The following is an 18,955-nucleotide window of genomic DNA, read 5'->3' on the forward strand; positions in this document are numbered from 1 at the left end:
CTGCTTCTGCTTACTTGCTGTATATATGTTACCTATATGTCTCTACCTGTGGATGGTGTACCCAGATTGGGTAGGGGGTCCCTGGAGAAAGAGAACCGGAGAGACTAATATCTCTTCTCTGACATGAGAGATATGTCTTGGCCCAAGCCATTTTGTCATGTAAGCCTGGACACAGTGCTTTCCCTTGCACAGGTCTTGGTAATAATGATCTTAGGAGAAGGGCAAACTTACCAGGCAAGAGAAGTAACAATTGTAAATGTAAGAAATCAGGTATAAAGACTCCATGGCTTGTATAAAGAAGGCTGGCGTGCTGCAGTTCATGGGGTCACAAAGAGTAGGACATTACTGAGCGACTAAACTGAATTGAACTGATAAAGACTCCCAATCTTATTTCAATGGTAAAAATTAGCCTGAAGCACTATCTTGAGCAGTTTGAAGAATATAAATCATCCTCCTAAGGTGCTCAACCATCAGATCAAATGGAATTTAAGTCACGTATGATGGCCTTTGTGGACACTCATGATTTCAATCAACTACATTTTGAACTCTGTCCATTGCCCAAGCCCCTTCCATGAACAAGCATGTACCCTTAGCATAAAAATTCCCAAGTTTTGCTTTTTGGGAAGAAGCTGCTTTGGGAATATCTTTGTGTTCTCCCTACTTGCCACAAGTAATAAATCCTTCCTTCTTCTTTCTCTTGCTGCTGTTCTATGATCTTCATAATGTACTAGCTAGCTGTATTATTTATATACTGTCTGTTTTATAAGATTGTTGCTTCTTATGTTACCTGATGGGTAACCAGTTTTCTGACCAAATTAATGATGATTAAATGTCCTGAGGCAATCGATCAAGTATGTAGCTCTCCATAAAGTTAATTGTAGTGGTACAACTCTGGTGGCTCAATGGTAAAAAATCTGCCTGCCAATACAGGAGACAGGAGTTCCATCCCTGGGTTGGGAAGATTGTCTGGAGAAGGAAATGGCAACCCACTCCAGTATTTTTGTCTGGGAAATCCCATGGACAGAGGAGCCTGGGGGCTATAGTCCATGGGATTGCAAAAAAGTCTGACACAACTTAGCAATTAAACAGCAACAACTCTAGATGTGGGAAGGAGTAACAGTGGGGAAACATTTCCTGGATCATTATAGACTAGTAAGACAAGTGACTCAGAGAAGTTTTAGGTTGTTAACATGACCTAATCCAGACAAGGCACATGAATGACCTATCAATGGAATCCTCATTTGACCTAGGAATAAGACTTCCTAGCACCATAGGACAAATTTGCCATGAGATGCTGCCTCCCAAATTTTGGTTGAACTTATGACCACAAAGGGGAGAGACTGTAACAACAACAACAAAGGAACAGAGAGTGTCCCTGACTATCCAGTTATACAGAGGTTTAAACTGAAATCCACTGCAGTCATCTACCTACAGTGTATCCTCAGGGGAATTCATGATGGAAAAAACAGGGTGAGGGATTTTATATTTTGGATAAATGGGTCCCTATTCAGTTAATTCCTGGCCGTTCCATTCTGCGGGGGATCTTCCTGACCCAGGGATCAAACCCAGGTCTGCTGCATCGCGGGCAGATTCTTTACCATCTAAGCCACCAGGGAAGCCCCTCACTGTTTTTTGCTTTCAGACAGTTAGTGAGGCAGGAGATAGGTGGACTCCAGGCTCCACTTACAACTGTCCTCTTGATTACATTTCTTTGGGCAGCAAAAACACGGGCTTCAGACCAGACACTTACAATGAGTCTCCTGTTTACATTTCCAGAGACAGGAGATTAGGTGGGCTCCAGGTTAGGCATTTACTATCAGCCTCCTGTTTGCACTTTGAAACAGAAATAACAGAAAGAGAGTAAATAGTCAGACTTTGTCTCCTGAGGGCACTGTAAGATAACAGTCACGGCAGGAATGGAGAGGGGCTAAACCCTTGAGTAAAAGATCCATATATTTTCCATCCTGGGGCAAGGGAGACATTGCACATGTGCATAAAATGCTTCTTGGGGGTCAAAAAGGAGGGGCACCACCCCAGAATAGGTGATGCCAAAGCCCTCCATAGGCTTCTGGGCTGGAATCCATTTTGGAAAAATCTTGCACACACATATTGGGGAGGGTCCTAAGGCAGGGCAGGTGTGGGAAAAGAAAACCAGATAATTGGCCAAAGGTAAACAAAGACCCAGAAGAACTGCCCTCTATAATTGACTTAACCACCTCTTTACTGCACTCTTCCTCCCTAGGGGGATGCCTGTACCTTTCTCTCCAGGTGTGCATCTCTGCCTTGCCTCTGTCTTAACTAAGCAATTTCTCTGAGTGCTCTCCCCACTTTTGCTGTGTCTCTAATAATACATTTTATACCTGTTTTTACAGTTTCTACATCCTTGAGAAATGCAGTTTTCAATGAGGGTATGTTCTCATTCGCTTAGTTGTGTCCGACTCTTTGAGGCTCCACGGACTGTAGACCGCCAGGCTCCTTGGTCCATCAGATTTTCCAGGCAAGAATACTGGAGTGGGTTGCCATTTCCTCCTCCAGGCAATCTTCCAAACCCAGGGATCAAACCTACACAAGGAGGGTATGAGCCAGGGGAATTTTGTTTCTAGCCTGTAGCTCCTGGTGGATTAGTGGCTAGGATTCCTGGTTTTCATCCAGGTTCAAGAGAACTAACATCTCACTCCAAGCCCCCACTCACTGCTGGCTCTTTGAGACTGTTAAGATGCACACCTCAGGAATAATTCCAATGAGCCATGCATAGAAAAGCAACTAAAATGATTAGCTTGAGATATCTGTTCTTCCTGATGAACAGTAATCTTTCACCAAGATGTATGATTGCCATTTTTTCATAGGTAAAAATTTCTCACATATATATTGACTCCTCCCTCAGCTCCTCAGAGCAGTTCCTCAGGACAATCTGAGAGGCTGTTTCCCAGGCTATAGTCCTCAACAATGTCCTTGAATCAAACTAAAACTCATAACTCCTATTTTTTTTTTCCTTTAAGTTGACAAGTTAAAACTAAACCATAACTGCAGATACAACTATGATGAGAAAATGATTTTCAAAAAATTCAGGGTTCCCTTTGGTGGGAAAGGAAGGGATAGGTTGTTTAGGGGAAAGGGTATGGGGTGTAGTTGGCAGGTTTGGCTATTTTATCTATTTCTTGGTTTGGTTGGTGGTTATTTCAGTGTTCAATTCTATTATTATGCTTTAAGCTATACCATTATGTTTTATGCACTATTCTGAACATTTCATATATCAAAGAAACAGAGGAAGGACCTTGAAATTTGACTAAGATTAGGTATATCTGTTCCTGTGGTGTTTCTCATTTTCACTTCTCATTTTCCGAAATGTGGGATACACATATTTCTACAGTGTGGTATTCTAGATTATTTTAGGTGGAATGGGGTGTGTTTTACCTGGCATCCAGACAAGACACAGAAGACAACTGAACTTCAAAAATGAGAACATCACTATCTCTTCTATTCTCTTCCAACCCCTCTGATGTCAAGGAAAGAATCTCAGTTAATCCTATAATGGCCAAATGCATCAAATGTTGCCATATTCCTTTAAACAAGGATAAAGCCTGCTTTAGACACAGAGGCCTGGCAGGCACAGGATCTAAACAGAGTTTGATATTGCTTTTCTGTCTGTTTGAAATATACAGTTGCCTTCCTTGTGGCTAGAGATGATAGTCTTCCATTTCTCGTAGTTACAGATTTTCTCTTCTAAACATTCAAGGAAAAAACTGAGCTCATTTAAAGAAAAATACTAAGTTTACCAAGTGATCCAGCAATCCCATTCCTGGGCGTATATCTGGAGAAGATTCTAATTTGAAAAGATATATGCATCCCAATGTTTATAGCAACATAAGCAATGTAAATGTCCATCAACAGATGAAAGGATAAAGAAAACGTGGTATATGTGTACAGTGGAATATTACTCAGCCATAAAAAGAATTAAAAAATGCCACTTGCAGCAACATGGATGGACCTGGAAACTATCATAATCAGTTAAAGTAAGTCAGATAGAGAAGAAAATATCAAATGATATCACTTATAAGTGGAAACTAAAAAAAAAAGCTACAAATGAACTTATTTAAGAGAAACAGATTACAGGCATAGAAAGTAAACTTTTGGTTACCAAAGGGGAAAGTGAGGGAGAGGGATAAATTAGGAGTTTAGGGTTAATATATACACATTGCTACATATAAAATAGATAAACGGCAAGGGTTTACTGCATAGCACAGGGAATTATAGTCAATCTTATAATAATCTATAACAGAAACAAATCTGAAAAGAATATATAGTTATGTAAAATATGATATATATAATATATATATATAAAACTGAATGGCTTTTATACCTGAAACACAGCACTGAATCTTTATGACTCCATGGACTATAGCCCACCAGGCTCCTCTGTCCATGAAATTCTCCGGGCAGGAATACTGGAGTGGGTAGCCATTCCCTTCTCCAGGGGATATTTCCAATCCAGGGATCACCAGGTCTCCTGCATTGCAGGTGGATTCTTTACCATCTGAAACACCAGGGAAGCCCAAGTCAACAATACTTCAATTAAAAAACCGAATTTAATTAAAAATTAAATTAGGAATAGTACAAGCAGCTTGTGGCCATGGCAAACACTCATTAAGGTGATAAGTGAGGAATTCCCTAGTGGTCCAGTGGTTAGGACTTGGCCCTTTCACTGCCAGGGCTCAGGTTTGATTCCTGGTTGGGGAACAAAGATCCCACAAGCTATGTAGTGTGACCCCCCAAAAGTGATATATGAACACCTTTAGCTTTGAGAAACAGTGATTTGAAAGAAATCAGTAGATTTGGGGCCTGAGCTCATTCAACATCCACCAATTATTACAGATATTCTTTGTCACTTAACCTCTTCAAGTCTTAATGCCTTCATCTGCAAAATGGGAAAAAATAACAGTACCTGTGTCACAGGGCTGTTAGCGCAGGCCTGGTGCAGAGGCAGTTCTGGAGGTGGGGAAGGGGTGAAACCCTAACCTGAAGGCAGGACTTGATGTTCTGAAGGCACTTTTGCAAGCTGAGGTCTGAAAGCCAAGTGTGTGCGTGCTCAGTCGCATCTGACTCTGAGACCCCACGGACTGTAGCCTGCCAGGCTCCTCTATCCGTGGGATTTCCCAGGCAACAATACTGAAGTGGGTTGCTATTCCCTTCTCCGGGGGATCTTCCTGACCCAGGGATCGAACCTGTGTCTCCTGCATCTCCTGCATTGGCAGGCGGGATTCTTTACCACTGTGCCACCTGGGAAACCCATAGAAAGCCACACACAATTGACCAAATGTTAAATGAAGCAGCTCATTTCCAGAAAACAAATGTTTTACAACTCCTAATCAAGGTCTGTGTAGACAGTTTCCCTCTGGCTCATTCCTCCTTACCAGGGAGAAATATCTAGGCATTTCTCTTCCACAGAGGAACTTGGCTCAGGTGCCTGGGGTGGGGAGAGGGAAGGGGACCACCCCACCACCAAGGCAGGAGACAGCCCAGGACAGCTCCACTCCCCAACTCCTAGGGAGGATTCTTTTTTTTTTTAATTTTGGCTGTGCTGGGTGTTAGATGTGGCATGCGGGATCTTTAGCTGCCATGTGCAAACTCTTAGTTGCAGTACATGGGATCTAGTTCCCTGACCAGGGATTGAATCCAGGCCCCCTGCATTGGGAGCACGGAGTCAGCCTCTGGACCACCAGGGAAGTCCCTGGGGAGGACTCTCGATGACCATGGAGCCCCATCTCAGTACTGAGCTCGGGCTCAGCCTGCCACAGGCTGGGGTGCAGCTGAGGCCTGGGCAAGAGGGAGGCTTGGCCAGGCAGTGGGCAGAGGCAGGCTCCCCTCTGGGGGTGGAGGTGTCCTGGGGGTGGCAGTGTGGTAGGAGCTGTAGTGGGAGGCACCTTCCTCCTTCCATTCAATCTGCTTCCACACCCACCCGCCCCCTCCATTTAACCCTGAAGTCCATGACTCTGACACACCAACTCCTCCAGCCAGGGCTCCTCAAGGCACAGCTCTTCTGTGGAGCTGCCACCCCTGGGCTGGCAGCCTCACCTGAGGGACCGCCCTGACCTGGGCTCAGACAAAGAACAAGCAAGGCTCCTAGGGGCTCCACTGAGGCAACCGGGACTCGTCACCACCCAGACTGTTACCTGAATCTTTAAATGAAAGATCTTAGGCGGCATTTTAGCTAAGTGGCAATACCAGGTCTCCTGTCAGCAAGAATTTTATCTTGGTTACTGGAATAACAGACTGTTTAATACACCCCTTGCTGAGTGTACAAAGAAGCCTTTTAAATCCATCATAGTCCATTCCTGCTAAGGAAAAAGAAACCCAAAAAAGGAAAAAAAAAATGAGTTTTAGCTTTAATTTTTATCCAAGTTATACATTAATGTAGTTTGACGTATCACAAAGCTCCACAAGGTTTGTTACAATAAAACAAAGCAGCAGGTTCCTGTCTCCCTCACTGCCTTTTCCCATCTCCAAGGCAACCATTTCCCCCTCTGTTAGGTTTTAATTTTGATATTTACCACTGTTTCTAAATTATATATTTTCCATCTTTCAATTTTAAAATTTATTTATTTATTTTTGGCTGTGCCAGGTCTTTGTTGTTGCCAGCTTTTTCTCTAGTTGTGACAAGCAGGGGCAACTCTCTAGTTGACATGCATGGGTTTCTCATTGCAGTGGCTTCTCTTGTCGTGGAGGACAGACTCAGGGGGAGTGGGCTTCAGCAGTTTCGGTTTCCGTCCTCTATAGCACAGGCTCAGTGGTTCGCGTGCACGGGCTTAGTTGTTCCGTGGCTTGTGGGATCTTCCTGGACCAGGGATCAAACCGGCGTCTCCTACGTTGGCAGGTTAACTCTTTACTACCAAGCCACCAGGGGATCCCCATTTTTCAATTTGAAACTACATTTATTTATATTCTGCAGTTGATGGCTGTGTCACGAACCAAAATAGCCTTAAGGAAGAACAACAGTTAATTCGACCACAAACCTGCGACTTGGGCGGGATTTGAAGGAAGTAGCTTGGGATTACTCTGGAACCCGTTAACCAGGGTGGCTGGACTGGACATGGGGTCAGGACAGGCAGTGTCCTTGAAACTGAGGGCCCCTAAAACCGAGTTCCTCGGCCGCGTTTACGATCGACCTCCCCACCCCAGTCCTTTATTCCTTTTCTCGTCCTGCCCCGTTCCCCTCAGGATTGAAGAGGATCCAAGAAAACGGGGAACTGAAACACAGCTGGACCCTGTGAAGTCTTTCTGGGTACAAAAGCCCCATGTGTCCCCCATTTCTTGTTTGTAGGAGGGAAGTCTCCTAGGCCTTCCTTGAGTTCCAAAGAACAGACTCAAGCATTTACCAACTAGACAGGCAAGGGAATGTGGAAACAGAGGAAGGCAGTCAAGCAAGGATAGTAAGAAGCACTTAGGGACTTCCCTGGTGGTCCAGTGGTTAAGACACTGCACTCCAAATGCAGAGGGCTGGAGTTCGATCCCTAGTCAGGGAAGTAGATCCCACATGCCTCAACTAATTTTCCCTCATGCCACAATTAAGACTTGGTGCAGCCAAATAAATAAAATTTAAAAAAAAGAAAAGAAGAGCTTAAACAACAGAGTCACAGAACACCTAGTTCCTCCTCAAGTTTATACCTAACAACCTGACACAAATCTCTTGAGTTGTTCTGCAGGAATGGAGCCTGGCCTCTACCCACCCCTGCCCAGGTGAAGGATACTGACCACATGCTGACTGCAAGCAGTCAGACCCCAGCCTGGCTGGAACTGGTAGGTTGATAACTGAGATTCCAAAACAGCACGTGGACCTCAGAAGAAGGTCCATGAACAGATCATGCACCTCAGACCCTCACCCTGATGTGGCATTTAAAACCCTCCCCTGAAAGCCATCATGGAGTTTGGGTCTTTTGAGTATGAGTTGTCCTTCTTCCTTGCTTGGCACCTGCAAAAAACTTTGCTTCCCCACAAGCAATGTCAGTAAATTGGCTTTGCTGCTCACTGGTATAAAGAAAGCTGAGCGCTGAAGAATTAACGCTTTTGAACTGTGGCATCGGAGAAGACTCTTGAGTCCCTTGGACTGCAAGGAGATCCAACCAGTCCATCCTAAAGGAAATCAGTCCTGAATATCCATTGGAAGGACTGATGCTGAAGCTGAAGTTCCAATACTTTGGCCACCTGATGAGAAAAACTGACTCATTTGAAAAGATGCTGGGAAAGATCCAAAGTGGAAGAAGGGGTCAGCAGTGGATGAGATGGTTGAATGGCATCACCAACTTGATGGACATGAGTTTGAGTAAGCTCCGGGAGTTGGTGATGGACAGGGAGGCATGGCGTGCTACAGTCCATGGGATCGGAGAGTCAGACAGGACTGAGCGATTGAACTGAACTAACTGAACTGGGGGAGGGCAGCCAAATTCCCTTTGGTAGCATCCTGAGGCTTTAAGGAGATTCCTATCTTGATTGCAAAGAAAAAAAACCTAATGTGAAGCAGCTTCGGGGGAAGGGAATTGACGGGAAGGCTCCTGGTGGTGGGTGAACCACCAGAAGGCAGATAAGCTCACCACATGGTGGTCTTCTGGGTCTCCTGGGGACAGAAACCTGGTGCCTCCGTGGCTCTAGGTCTCCCTTCTCTGAGCCACTTCCCTTCCTCCTGGTATCCACTGCTTCCTTCACAGTGACTTTCCGGAAACCCAGGCTTCTGTACCTTGGAGCCTACCTTCCTGGGGAGAGACTGACCCCTACCCCCAATTCTAGTTAGCAGAGACCCCCAGAATGGGCCAGGTGCCCACCCCATTGGAGTCCCATCAGAGATGTCATGGTACAGAATGGTGGCTCCTAGGAACCTAAGAAGGTGGGAAGAATGGGCTAGAAGCTGGGGAGCAGGTCCCACAAAGATAGGAGTCCACTGGGGAGACAGCCCCAGAGACCCTCTTCACTGACCAAGCCCACTCCGGCCTTAGGGGGTGTCTACAAGAGGCCATGGGCAGCTCCTGGACATCTCAGCCACATGTGCTCCCTCCTCAGCATTGGTTTTCCTCTCCTGCTGTCCACACTGCACTCACCACCTGCCACTCTATAAACTTGACTTCCCCTCCCAACCTCACTCACGCTCCCCGAGGACATGGGCACAGGGAGGCTCTCACGGTTGTTGACAAATGAGTGAAGGACAAAGGTCACATCATGTCACGGCCCCAGTGAGCCCTTCCCCTGGCTCTGACGGCCTTTAGCAGAGTCAAGCTCTCGGGCTGGTATAGCTGGCCTGTGGGACCTACCTGCTCCTACCTCACCAGCATCCCCTCACCCGTCCTCTGACCCTGGTGACCTCTGCCCTTCATGGCTCATGTCAGAAAGCTTAGAGTCTCAGCTTCTTCACCCACACGGGCCAGGGGCCAGCGCTTTCTTTTTCTGAGCGTCACCCCTTCTCGGCTGGAAACACACACCTCAGCCTCTGAACCCCACTAGAACCTTGTCCTGCAGTGACATCCTTTGCATCTACACATCCCTGCCCGCAGTGACCTGAGGTGGGTCCCTGAGGAGATACCAAGGTGCTCTGGGGCAGCTGAAGAATGACAGGCTTCCTTTTTGACAGTGTTTTCTGGGTTTTTTTGGCTGTCTTGGGTCTCCATTGCTGCAAGGGCTCTCTCTGGTTGCTGGGAGCAGGGCTACTCTGTGTTGGGAGCACCATCCCCAGAGTGCATGGGCTTCAGGAGCACGTGGGCTTGGGAGTTGTGGCTGGCGGGCCTAGCTGCTCTGTGGCACGTGGGATCTTCCTGGACCAGGAATCCAACCCGTATCTCCTACGTGGGCAGGTGGATTCCTATCCACTGTACCACCAGGGAAGTCTCTTTGACAAGCTTTGTGTCTCATCACCCCCTTTATCCACAGCCCCCTAACCCTAAGCGAGGGGCCACAATGGCTCTCTCATTGGACCAGTGGATGTGTGTCCCACCAGCGCCCGGCACTCGGATGGTGTCCATGACACCTGCCGTCTGAGCACATGTAAGGACGTGGCTGCAGTCAGGTAGGAAGAGCACTGGGCCATTCGCTCTGGGCCCTCAGGCTGGGGGTGTGGGGTGACCAGGTGCCGAACGCTGGGCCTGGCTGGAGACCTGCCGCCTTTCTGGGTGTGGCTCCCCTTCTATAAATGGGAGGAGGTGCTGGGGCTGCTACGGGTCCTTCGGCTCTGGACCCATCAGGGTGAGGCCAGCCTCTGCCTCCCCGGCAAGTCCAGGCAGCAAACACCTTCCCTGCTGACCAAGCTGGCTACGCTTCACCAGGGTCTGGGGTTCTGGGGCGGTGAGGAAGGGTGTCCGGCCTGGGGCCATGCTGCCCTGGGTCCACCCAGCACGCTGACCCATCTCTGCCTTGAGGGTGTCCCTCTGAGGAGGCTCTCCTCTGCCCTCGGGTCCCATGCTCTGTGGGTGGCCCTCAGGGACAGCTGGAGAAGGGGCTGATCCCCCGGGGAAGGGGTGTGGGGGTGTGGGGGGCAGGTGGAGATGTCTCATCTTCGGGCTCTCCATCAGGCTGCCCAGGCTGCAGAAACCCCTTCACCCATCACCAAGCCACCAGACCTCACCTTTTCCCTTCCAGAGCTCCAGCCTTGGGAGTGGGGGTGTCACAGGACCCAGGCCCCCTTCTTGAGGCTATGGGGGGCCAGCAGGCCAAGAGGAAGTGGGGGTGGGGACGGTCATAGCCACCTGCACAGGGTGGTGGGTGCGCTTGCCGTCTGGCATACTAATTCCATTTCTAATCAGCCAGACTGAGGCCCTGGCCTTCATCTGTCATGTGGCCAGCTCCATGAATCTTCCTGGACCTGACGGGAGATTCCTGAGGGTGGCCGCCCCAGCTGAGCCATGAGGGGTAGAGCCGGCCCAGGCTCCACATCCTGGGTCTAAGGGGCGCCCAGCCGCCCCACACACCAGACAGCACTTCACACTTGATTTTATTCCACGACACTGATTTGCTGAAAACCCCTGGTTTCCTGGGCAGGGGCGGGCAGTGGGTAACGGGGCAGCAGGGGGGCTGGCCTCCGGGAGGACCGGGTTGAGCTCTGGGTGGCTGAGCACCGGCCAGGCCTCAGCCTTCCATCCGGCCAGCCCCACCTTCTCCCCGCTCCAGCTTAAAAACTGCGCTGCAGAAATAAAACAGGATGAAAAAAATAAAAACAAAACCCTGAGTTGTTAAAAACCAAATTAAAAAAAAAGTCCCCGTTGGTGTCAAAAGGTCCTATTCCTAAAATCCAGCGGGGGCGGAGGGGCGGGGGGAGAGGGGTGCGGCCAGGCTGGCAGCTTCAGTCTTGCTCCTCCTTGTGGTCACCACACCCCAGCTGGTCCTGCGGGTCCAGGAGGCCCTCGGTGCCTGGTCGCTTCAGGACGGCGCTGTACTTGAGGGCGGTGGCCTCTGCCTGCAGCACCACCTCCACCAGGCTGAAGACGGTGATGACCTGAGGGTGAGGAGGGCCCAGCAGGGTGACTGGGAGGGCCCGGCCGGGGGCGCAGCAGGGGCTTCAGGCAAAGCCCAGCTCTGCCAGTCCACCCAGCCGGGCCCTGGGGGCCCTCGCTCTGCCTGTCTCGGCCTCCGCGGGCCTGTCCGTAAGCTGTGCTTGTTCAAGGACTGAGGAGGCTGTGGGGTCCTGGTGAGAAGGGAAGGAGCCCGGGGCTGCTTTGTGCTATGCAGCCGCTCAGTGGTGGAGGCTGCTCAGTGCCAGGGAGAAAACTTCACCACCTGGGTCTGGCCTGCGAGGCCCACTGTAGGTGAAATCTGTCCTCCTGCGTAGGAGGTCTACATAGCATTCATCAGAGTCTCAAATGGACCCCAAAGCTGAGGACTCCCTGCTTTAGAGGGGCAGGTGGAGACCCGGCCTCTCCTCAGAGTGGCGATCCCGGGAGGCCTGGCCCACAGGGTAGGAAGGGGGGAGTTGGGTGCAGGGCAGGGGGCCCCAGAAGGAGAGCCCTGGGGAGGATACCCCACAAGGCAGGAGGGGGCTCACCAAGGAGCTGGGTAGACGGGGACGCAGAGTGGCTCTGGGAAGGCAGCCCTACCCTCGCCTCACCTGCTGCACCGGCTCCTGTCCCAAGTCCTCGGGCTCCCAGACGAGCGTGAGCTCCGGCTTCTTGCCCACCTTCTGGAAATGGTGGGACCGCAGGGGCAGCATCTGTGTGGGGAGGGGGGTGCGGGGCACACACCTGCGCCTCAGGACCCGGGCTCCAGGCGCCGCCTCGTAACCTCTGACCCTGCAAGGTCCCCCCTCCCCCCAGAGCTTGGGAGCAGTCCCCGCCTTGGCCCACCTCTGACTGACCCGTGATGGAGCTCCCTGCCCTGCCGCCTGGCTCTGGGCTGCTTGACCTGTGATGGGGAAGGACTCCCCCAACCCTCGCCTCTTGCCTCTGACCCCTTTGGAGAGGCCGCAGAGACAAGCCACCTTCGCCGAGGGGTGGGGGCGGGGAGGGGCTGGGGGCTCTGTGTGTTACTGGGGCAGGTGGCAGCCCTGTCCGTTTCATCAGGGACTGTCCACGTGGGTGGAGGTGGGCCGGGCACCTGGGGCTGGAGGGCCGCCACCCCTCCAGGCCTGGGTCTGTCAGCACAGACAGAGGAGGGGCTGGGCTGTGAGCAGAGACCAGAGACCTGAATCCCACTGTGTCGATGAACTTCACGACAAGAGTCCAGCATTTTTTCTGGCCACATCATGCAGCTTGTGGGACCTTCGTTCCCTGCCTGGGGATCGAACCCTTGCCTTCGGCAATGAAAGTGCAAAGCTGTAACCACTGGACAGCCAGGGGAATTCCCAACAGGAGCCTGACTTGATTCCCGCTGGACGCCGTACTGTCTCCCCTGCTTTGGTCCATTTTATTCACACTGTGTTTATTCCACACTCCATGCTGGATTCTGCACTCCCCAAAGTGCTTTGGGTGTTGGGAAATCACAGCTGGGGTCAGGGGTCAGCTAGAACAGGTTCCTCAGGTGGCCTTGGACCAGCACCAACTACCCTCAGAAAGAACCTCAAACAGAGTGCCCCCAGGGCGGGACCAAGACAAAGGCTGGCCCCTTCCTTTTTTTCAGGGGACACAGCTTCCAGTGTAGCCTCGGGCCATTCTCTCTGATCTTTCCTTTTCCCATGTTCTTTAAAAAAAAATTTCCCCTAAATCTGCCTCCCCTGCCACCTACACTGGTTTGGGACGGACCTGGTCTCTGGTTACTTGAGACCTTGGGAAAGAGGCCCAAGGCTGACCTTTGACCGGGACCCCTGGCCCCAGGCAGGGCAGCGGGGTGTCTCAGCAGGCCCATTCGGAGGACTCGGTGCCACCACAGGTGAGTGAGGGGTGCAGTGTCACCACCGCATGTGGACAGGGATGGGGGCTCTTGGCCTAGGCTCCCATCCTGCCTGCTCGTGAATCTAACAAGGGCTGTCCCTCGGCCAAGACCACAGCAGATGCTGGGAAAATGAAGTAGACCCGCAGTGGGAACAGGGACAGGCAGGTAGGAAGGAAGTGTGCTGAGTGGACACAGCTTGGTGCTCCCTCTGCCCGCCCATCCTGACTCCCCTGGGGCCCAGAACATCCCGCCTCCCCGCAGGGTCCAGAGCATCCTGAATCAGCCCAGAGCATCCTGACTCCCCCAGGAGCCCGGCACTCACGTTACAGTATACACGCTTCTGCACCCCGTAACGCAGCACCAGCACGTCGAAGGCTTGGTTCAGGACGCCCATCACCATGGCTTCCGACTCCAGGGGGCCACTCTCCTGCGGGGGCAGGGCTCCAGCCAGGGCTCGGCCAAGGAATGGGGCGTTTCCCCGGGGCCCACCCCAGCTGCTGAAGGGCAGGGACCCCCAGGGGGACTCCTTGTGTAGGCGTCAGGCGGGGTGGTGGGGCGCAGGGAGGGAAAGGGTGGGGGACAGTTGGTGGCCTCACCCTGACCAGAATGGCGAAGAAGAGGCCGGTGCTGAGCTCCTGCACGCGCTTGGACGCCATGCGGCGGTCATTGCAGTGGTCGGCCTGCTTCTGCAGGGCGTCGGGCTCTACGTCTGGAAGTTCCCGGTAGCCTGGGCAGAGCGCGGTCAGGGGTTCACGGGCGGGCGCCCTGTGTGCTCCAGTGAAGGCGCAGGGAGCGGCAGCATGGTGCCGACGGCCCAGGCGGAGTGAGGCCTCCCTGCGCCCGGCTCGGGAGGGCCAAGAAAAGGGTGTGGCCACGGTAAGGGCCCAGGGGCCCCGAGCACGTGCTCACAGGGAGAGATTCTGGGCACAGGCTGCCCTGCGACTCAGGGTGTCCACCCCACCCACAGGGGCCTCCCCAGCGATGGCACTGTGGCCTCTAGCCACCGGGCACCCACTCTGGGGATGGCTCGCATCACCCCCCGGGGCTGCCCCCTTACCCAGTGCAGCGGACAGGAGGCGGTGAACCAGGACATCCGCGAAGCGGCGGATAGGGGAGGTGAAGTGTGTGTAGAGCGGCACGTTGAGGGCGTAGTGGCGGAACTGGGCTGGGTCCTGCAGCACTCCCGAGCAGAAGTACACGGCCATCTGGGGGTTGGGGGTGGGGGGGTACCTCAGAGCTGGGCCGAACCAGGTGGGGGTCTGGTGTACTCTGCGAGCCTGGGAGACTCACCAGGTGGGGCGCTGGGAGCGTGGGCCCACCTGCCAGGTGTGGGCAGCTGTGCAAAGTTGGGGTGGTCTGCAAAGACCAGGGGCTGTTCCATACGGGGCGGGGGTACCCTTGGGGCTGCCATGGGGCTGAGCGGAGTCATGGGAGCCCTCACTCCTCTCTTGCTGAGGCCCAGTGCGGGGCTTACCCAGACCCTTCTGCTGGGGATTGGAAGTGGAGTCACTGGGGTGGGGGGTGGCAGGGGAAGGACACGTGCTTCTTGCTAGGAACCCTTAAGATGTTGAAAGGCCTCCTCTCTCAGAGTCCTGGGGGAGCAGCCGTGCCAGCCCTCGGGGAGGCAGGGGTGAAGTGCAGGGGGACCACAGGCTGAGGTCAGAGGACTTCAGGGAGGAGCTGGACCCATCCTCGCCCACAGCAGCTCACTGCTGGGTTTTAGGGGCTGTTACTGCCAGGACCCGGGAGGAAGGAACTGTTCTGGTTGCCCCTCCCTAGAACGGGGCTGGGGGTGGCTACTCGGGAAGCCATAGCCATGCCAGGCCAGGGGCCGGAAGTATTCTTAACCAAGTCACACGCCTGATGGCCCCATGTGGCCAGAGTGCGAGGTAGGAGAGAAGGTCCAGGACGCCCCCACCCAGAGCAAAACAGGCGCCTGACTTGTCCTCTCTGGCCCTGGCCCTGCCTTGGGTCATGACTGACCAACCTCCAGTCCTCTGGCCATGACTCCTGACCTGCTGACGGCCACGCCTACACCCTGGCACCCCTGTGCCCCCAAGGCCTGACCTTTCAACAGCCAAGGGAGGCAGGGGAGCCAAGCCTCCCCTTCTTGGCCCTGACAACCTGTCCTGAGACCAAGACCCCGAGCGCTGAGGTCAGAAGGCCCTCCTGTAGGGCAGGAGTTAGGACTGAGGCCGGGCGGGACACTGAGTGTCTCTAGGGGCACAGCAAACAGCCGGGCTCCCACGCTGGAGCTGTGGTGAGAGCCCGGGCCACCGTCCCTGGAGATGCCATGACGCCTGGGAGCCAGTGACGAGGTTCTTCGGCCAGGACCTGAGTCACACCCGCGTGTGTTCACTCGCTCCCTCCCTTGCCACTTGCTCACACTCACACCCTCACTCTCACACGCTCCTGTGTGTTGGGCTGAATGCACAGCCACCTCTGGTTACTCTGTGATTGACAGCCCTGGAAACCAGGACGCAGCTGGAGCTGACCTGTTCTGCTGCTGGACTCCGCTTCCCTTCCGGTTCCCCCTGGGCCCTGGTTATGTCGGGGGTGAGTCGACCAGGGAGGTGGGAGCCGCCTCCCCTGGGAGCCACGTTTGGCCTTTGTCCTCAGCAGTGGCCCAGGTCCCCAGACAAGCTGGGTGAGGAGGGCGGAGGGGGTGTGGGCAGTGGGGGTGTCTCTGGGTTGCGTGGGACGGATGGGGACCCAGAAATGGGGCAGAGACAGGGGACCAGGCATCCTGGTCTCTCTGGTCCCTCCCTGACATCAGATCCCAGGCAGAGACTGATCTCTGAGGTCACTGCAGGTGAGGCCAGGGTGAGTCTGGTCTTTGTCAGGCTCTGGGTGACTGAGGACGGGACCCCTTTCCTTGGAGCGTCAGGGCTGGGTTCCCCTTGGGGGTAGGTGGCTTCCAGAGGCTGGCGGAGGAAATGGGGTCCCCATCGGCCTCGTTTGTGGTGTCAAGCCCAGCGGCCAGAGATGCACGCCTTCCCTCTCCATTGGTGGTGGGGGGTGTGGAGCAGACATTTGTGAGTGGGGGCAGGGCTATGCAGCCAGACCCAAATGGACCTGACGGCCCCATTCCTAGCAGAGCCAGAGGCCTCAGAAGTCAACTGTGAGCCGCTGAGGTTCTTGTGGACAAACTGGATCTGCCCAGTGACGTAGCCTCTGGACAGCACCCCCAGGCTGCACTGGGCCCACCACTGCTCCTGTTCACACTGGCAGCTCTCACTGACCAGACAGGGCACTGGGAGCTGGGGGGTGGGGGTCCTTCCCAAAATGCTCGGCCCCCCAGGGCCTCCAAGCTCAGCCTTGGAGGGCTGAAACTGGTGGCCAGAAGCCAGCCCACTGTCTACCTCCTCGGTGGCCAGCCTAACTTCCAGCTGCAGACAGAGGCCCATGCCTGATTCCTCCTCTCGTGATCATCTGGGACAAGGAGACTTCTCTGCCTGGGGTCCCCAAGTTGTGGTGGGGGCTGAGGACTCAGGGAGACCAATGCGCTTGCCTGCTCCAGGTCCCCATCTGCCCATGAATTGCTGACCAGGCTGCATTTGAGCCCGAGCTGGTCGGATCTGTGGGGACCAGGCCCTGGAGTGTTGGGGGGTGGGTACCTGGGGTGGCTCCCCTCCTGCTGCCAGGAAACAGCCCCAGGGGCTGTGCAGCGGGAGAAGCGAGGCTCAAACGGCTCCTCTAACTGAGCCCCAGACAAGGGGTCCTTGAGCAGGACAGGCTGGCAAGTCGGAGCAGGAGGTGGCAAGGAGCCCGGGGCACCTGTCCTGGATGCTACCCCCAGGGGCATCCTCCCCACATCTCCCCTCTCCCCACACCTCCCTTCAGGTTCCCCAAACCCAGAGAGGTCCTGTGTGCTCCCAGGGCACGGGGCAGGGGGGAAGGCATGGTGGATGGAGGACTGGCCCTGCCTTACCTGCATGGGCCGGGAGCACATGTTGGTGAGCACCTCCTTCCGGGCCAGGGAGTACTTGTCATCTCCAAACATTTCGGTCAGACTTTTCTAGAAGAACCACGTGAAATGCAGTCAGGCCTGGGGAGAGAGGCTCGGGGGCCCTGTCACCCACTGATCACCTGAGACCTGGCTCTGGGAGGAAAGACCAGCCGAGGGCCCTAGCCCTGCTCAGGTGGCCATGGGTGGCCTGCAGGGGTTTGGTAGGGGGGACGGCCAGCAGCCCCCAGCCTATGTCCCAGGCTGGGCCTGCCTCGAGGGTTCTGGCTCGAGGGTAGTCCTTCCACGTCTGTCTGGCTGGCTGGCCTGGACAGAATGGCTTCCTGTCTGACCTCGGGCACCCCAGGCCCAGAGTGGATGGGGCCGGTCCCCCTGCTGTGGAATCAGGGCCCAGGCCATGGGTCACATGATTCTCAGTTCTGGGTGGGGAGTATCTGACACCCCCTACCATGAAAAACAGCCTCTGGTTTCCACTAATCCTAGTGCCCTGAGAGAGCCTGAGCTCAGCCCATTCCTGCCCACGGGACCCCTGCCCACAGCTAGGCCTGAGGGCACCCCCTCAGTCTCCTGGGCTCCCTGCCAGGCCCTGCGAGATGAAGGCCTTGTCCCCAGGGCTTCCTGTCTCCCTTGTGGGGGAGACTGGGCTGAAGGGCCATGAGACCCTGGTGGGATGCAGTTGGCTGCTGAAACCAGGCTTCCTGGCCTGCCTCCTGCTTTCCCCAACAGGGCCTCGCAGCCTCCGTGTTCCCGGCACTCACATTGAGGGCCCCCGCAGAGCTGAAGTCCATGGGCAGCCCCATCTGGTCACAGAATTCCACCAGGTCATTGAGCATCTTGGTCTGGGGCGGGGGGTGCCGCCGCAGCAGGGCTCGCTCGGGGAAGGCGCGGTGGATCTTGTGGGCCACAGCCATGTTGGCCAAGAGCATGAACTCCTCCACGAGCCTGCAGCAGGGGGTGCGGTGGGAACGTGGGGGTGTCATTCTTTCTTGCGTCTCGGTTGGCTGGCTCTCTTGTATCCTTGTTTTGGCTTAAAGATGCCCTCCTGGCATCCAGTATACTTTTATAAATTTATTTTTATTTGGAGGATAATTGATTTACAATAGCAGTGTTGATTTCTGCTGTACAATGTGAACCAGCTGTGAGTATACATATAACCCCTCCCTCGTGAGCCTCCCCCCCCGACCCCCACCTCATCCCTCTAGGTCATCACGGAGCATGTATCCCAGCTTATTTCCTGCAAGTTGCTTTCTCCCTCATCCCTCTGCTCATGCCCCTCACTGCACTAATCAGTCTGTACTCCTCTCTGCTGGTGGGTCACCTCGTGTGCTGCATCTCCCACCAGATGGGGGTCTGGGGAGGGTGCCTGTCTTATTCCCAGCTGCAGCCCCAGTGCTTGGGACCTCACCCGACCCAGAGAAGGTGTTTAGTAAAGATCTCTGCTGAATGACGAAGCCTCCCAGAACACTGGGGGCATCTCCTGTGCCTGAGCAGGCCAGAAGAACCCAGGGGGCTCTGCAGGGTCATGTGGAGGCAGGTGTGTGGACCCAAGGCTCCCTGTTTTCAGGAGCGCTTGGCTCCTTTTCCTCCCTGGAAAGATGAAGGTTTCTGAGGATGAACAGGACAGTCACAGATGGCAGAGGAAATTCAGGCATT

At 54.1% G+C, this 18,955-nt stretch overlaps 1 protein-coding gene and 1 non-coding gene across 4 annotated transcripts in view; one reads left to right on the forward strand and one right to left on the reverse strand.

Annotated features, from left to right (window-relative positions):
• Positions 1-6,519: 6,519 nt before the first annotated feature.
• DIS3L2 (DIS3 like 3'-5' exoribonuclease 2) overlaps positions 6,520-18,955 on the reverse strand; it is a 364,225-nt gene continuing 351,789 nt past the window's right edge. For all 3 annotated transcript variants that reach the window (XM_065930351.1, XM_065930349.1, XM_065930352.1), the window contains 7 exons: positions 18,061-18,244; positions 17,267-17,353; positions 14,393-14,540; positions 13,932-14,062; positions 13,658-13,762; positions 12,077-12,178; positions 6,520-11,467 (listed from right to left, as the gene is read on the reverse strand). In XM_065930351.1, the coding sequence (XP_065786423.1) occupies positions 11,315-11,467; positions 12,077-12,178; positions 13,658-13,762; positions 13,932-14,062; positions 14,393-14,540; positions 17,267-17,353; positions 18,061-18,244 (910 nt within the window). In that variant the 3' untranslated portion in view covers positions 6,520-11,314. The remainder of the gene's footprint in view (positions 11,468-12,076; positions 12,179-13,657; positions 13,763-13,931; positions 14,063-14,392; positions 14,541-17,266; positions 17,354-18,060; positions 18,245-18,955) is intronic.
• Positions 7,448-7,520, forward strand: TRNAW-CCA (transfer RNA tryptophan (anticodon CCA)). Its single transcript has one exon. It is a non-coding gene; the product is annotated as a tRNA-Trp (tRNA).

Source organism: Muntiacus reevesi, chromosome 3, assembly GCF_963930625.1.
Source record: "Muntiacus reevesi chromosome 3, mMunRee1.1, whole genome shotgun sequence".
Classification (NCBI taxonomy): domain Eukaryota; kingdom Metazoa; phylum Chordata; class Mammalia; order Artiodactyla; family Cervidae; genus Muntiacus; species Muntiacus reevesi.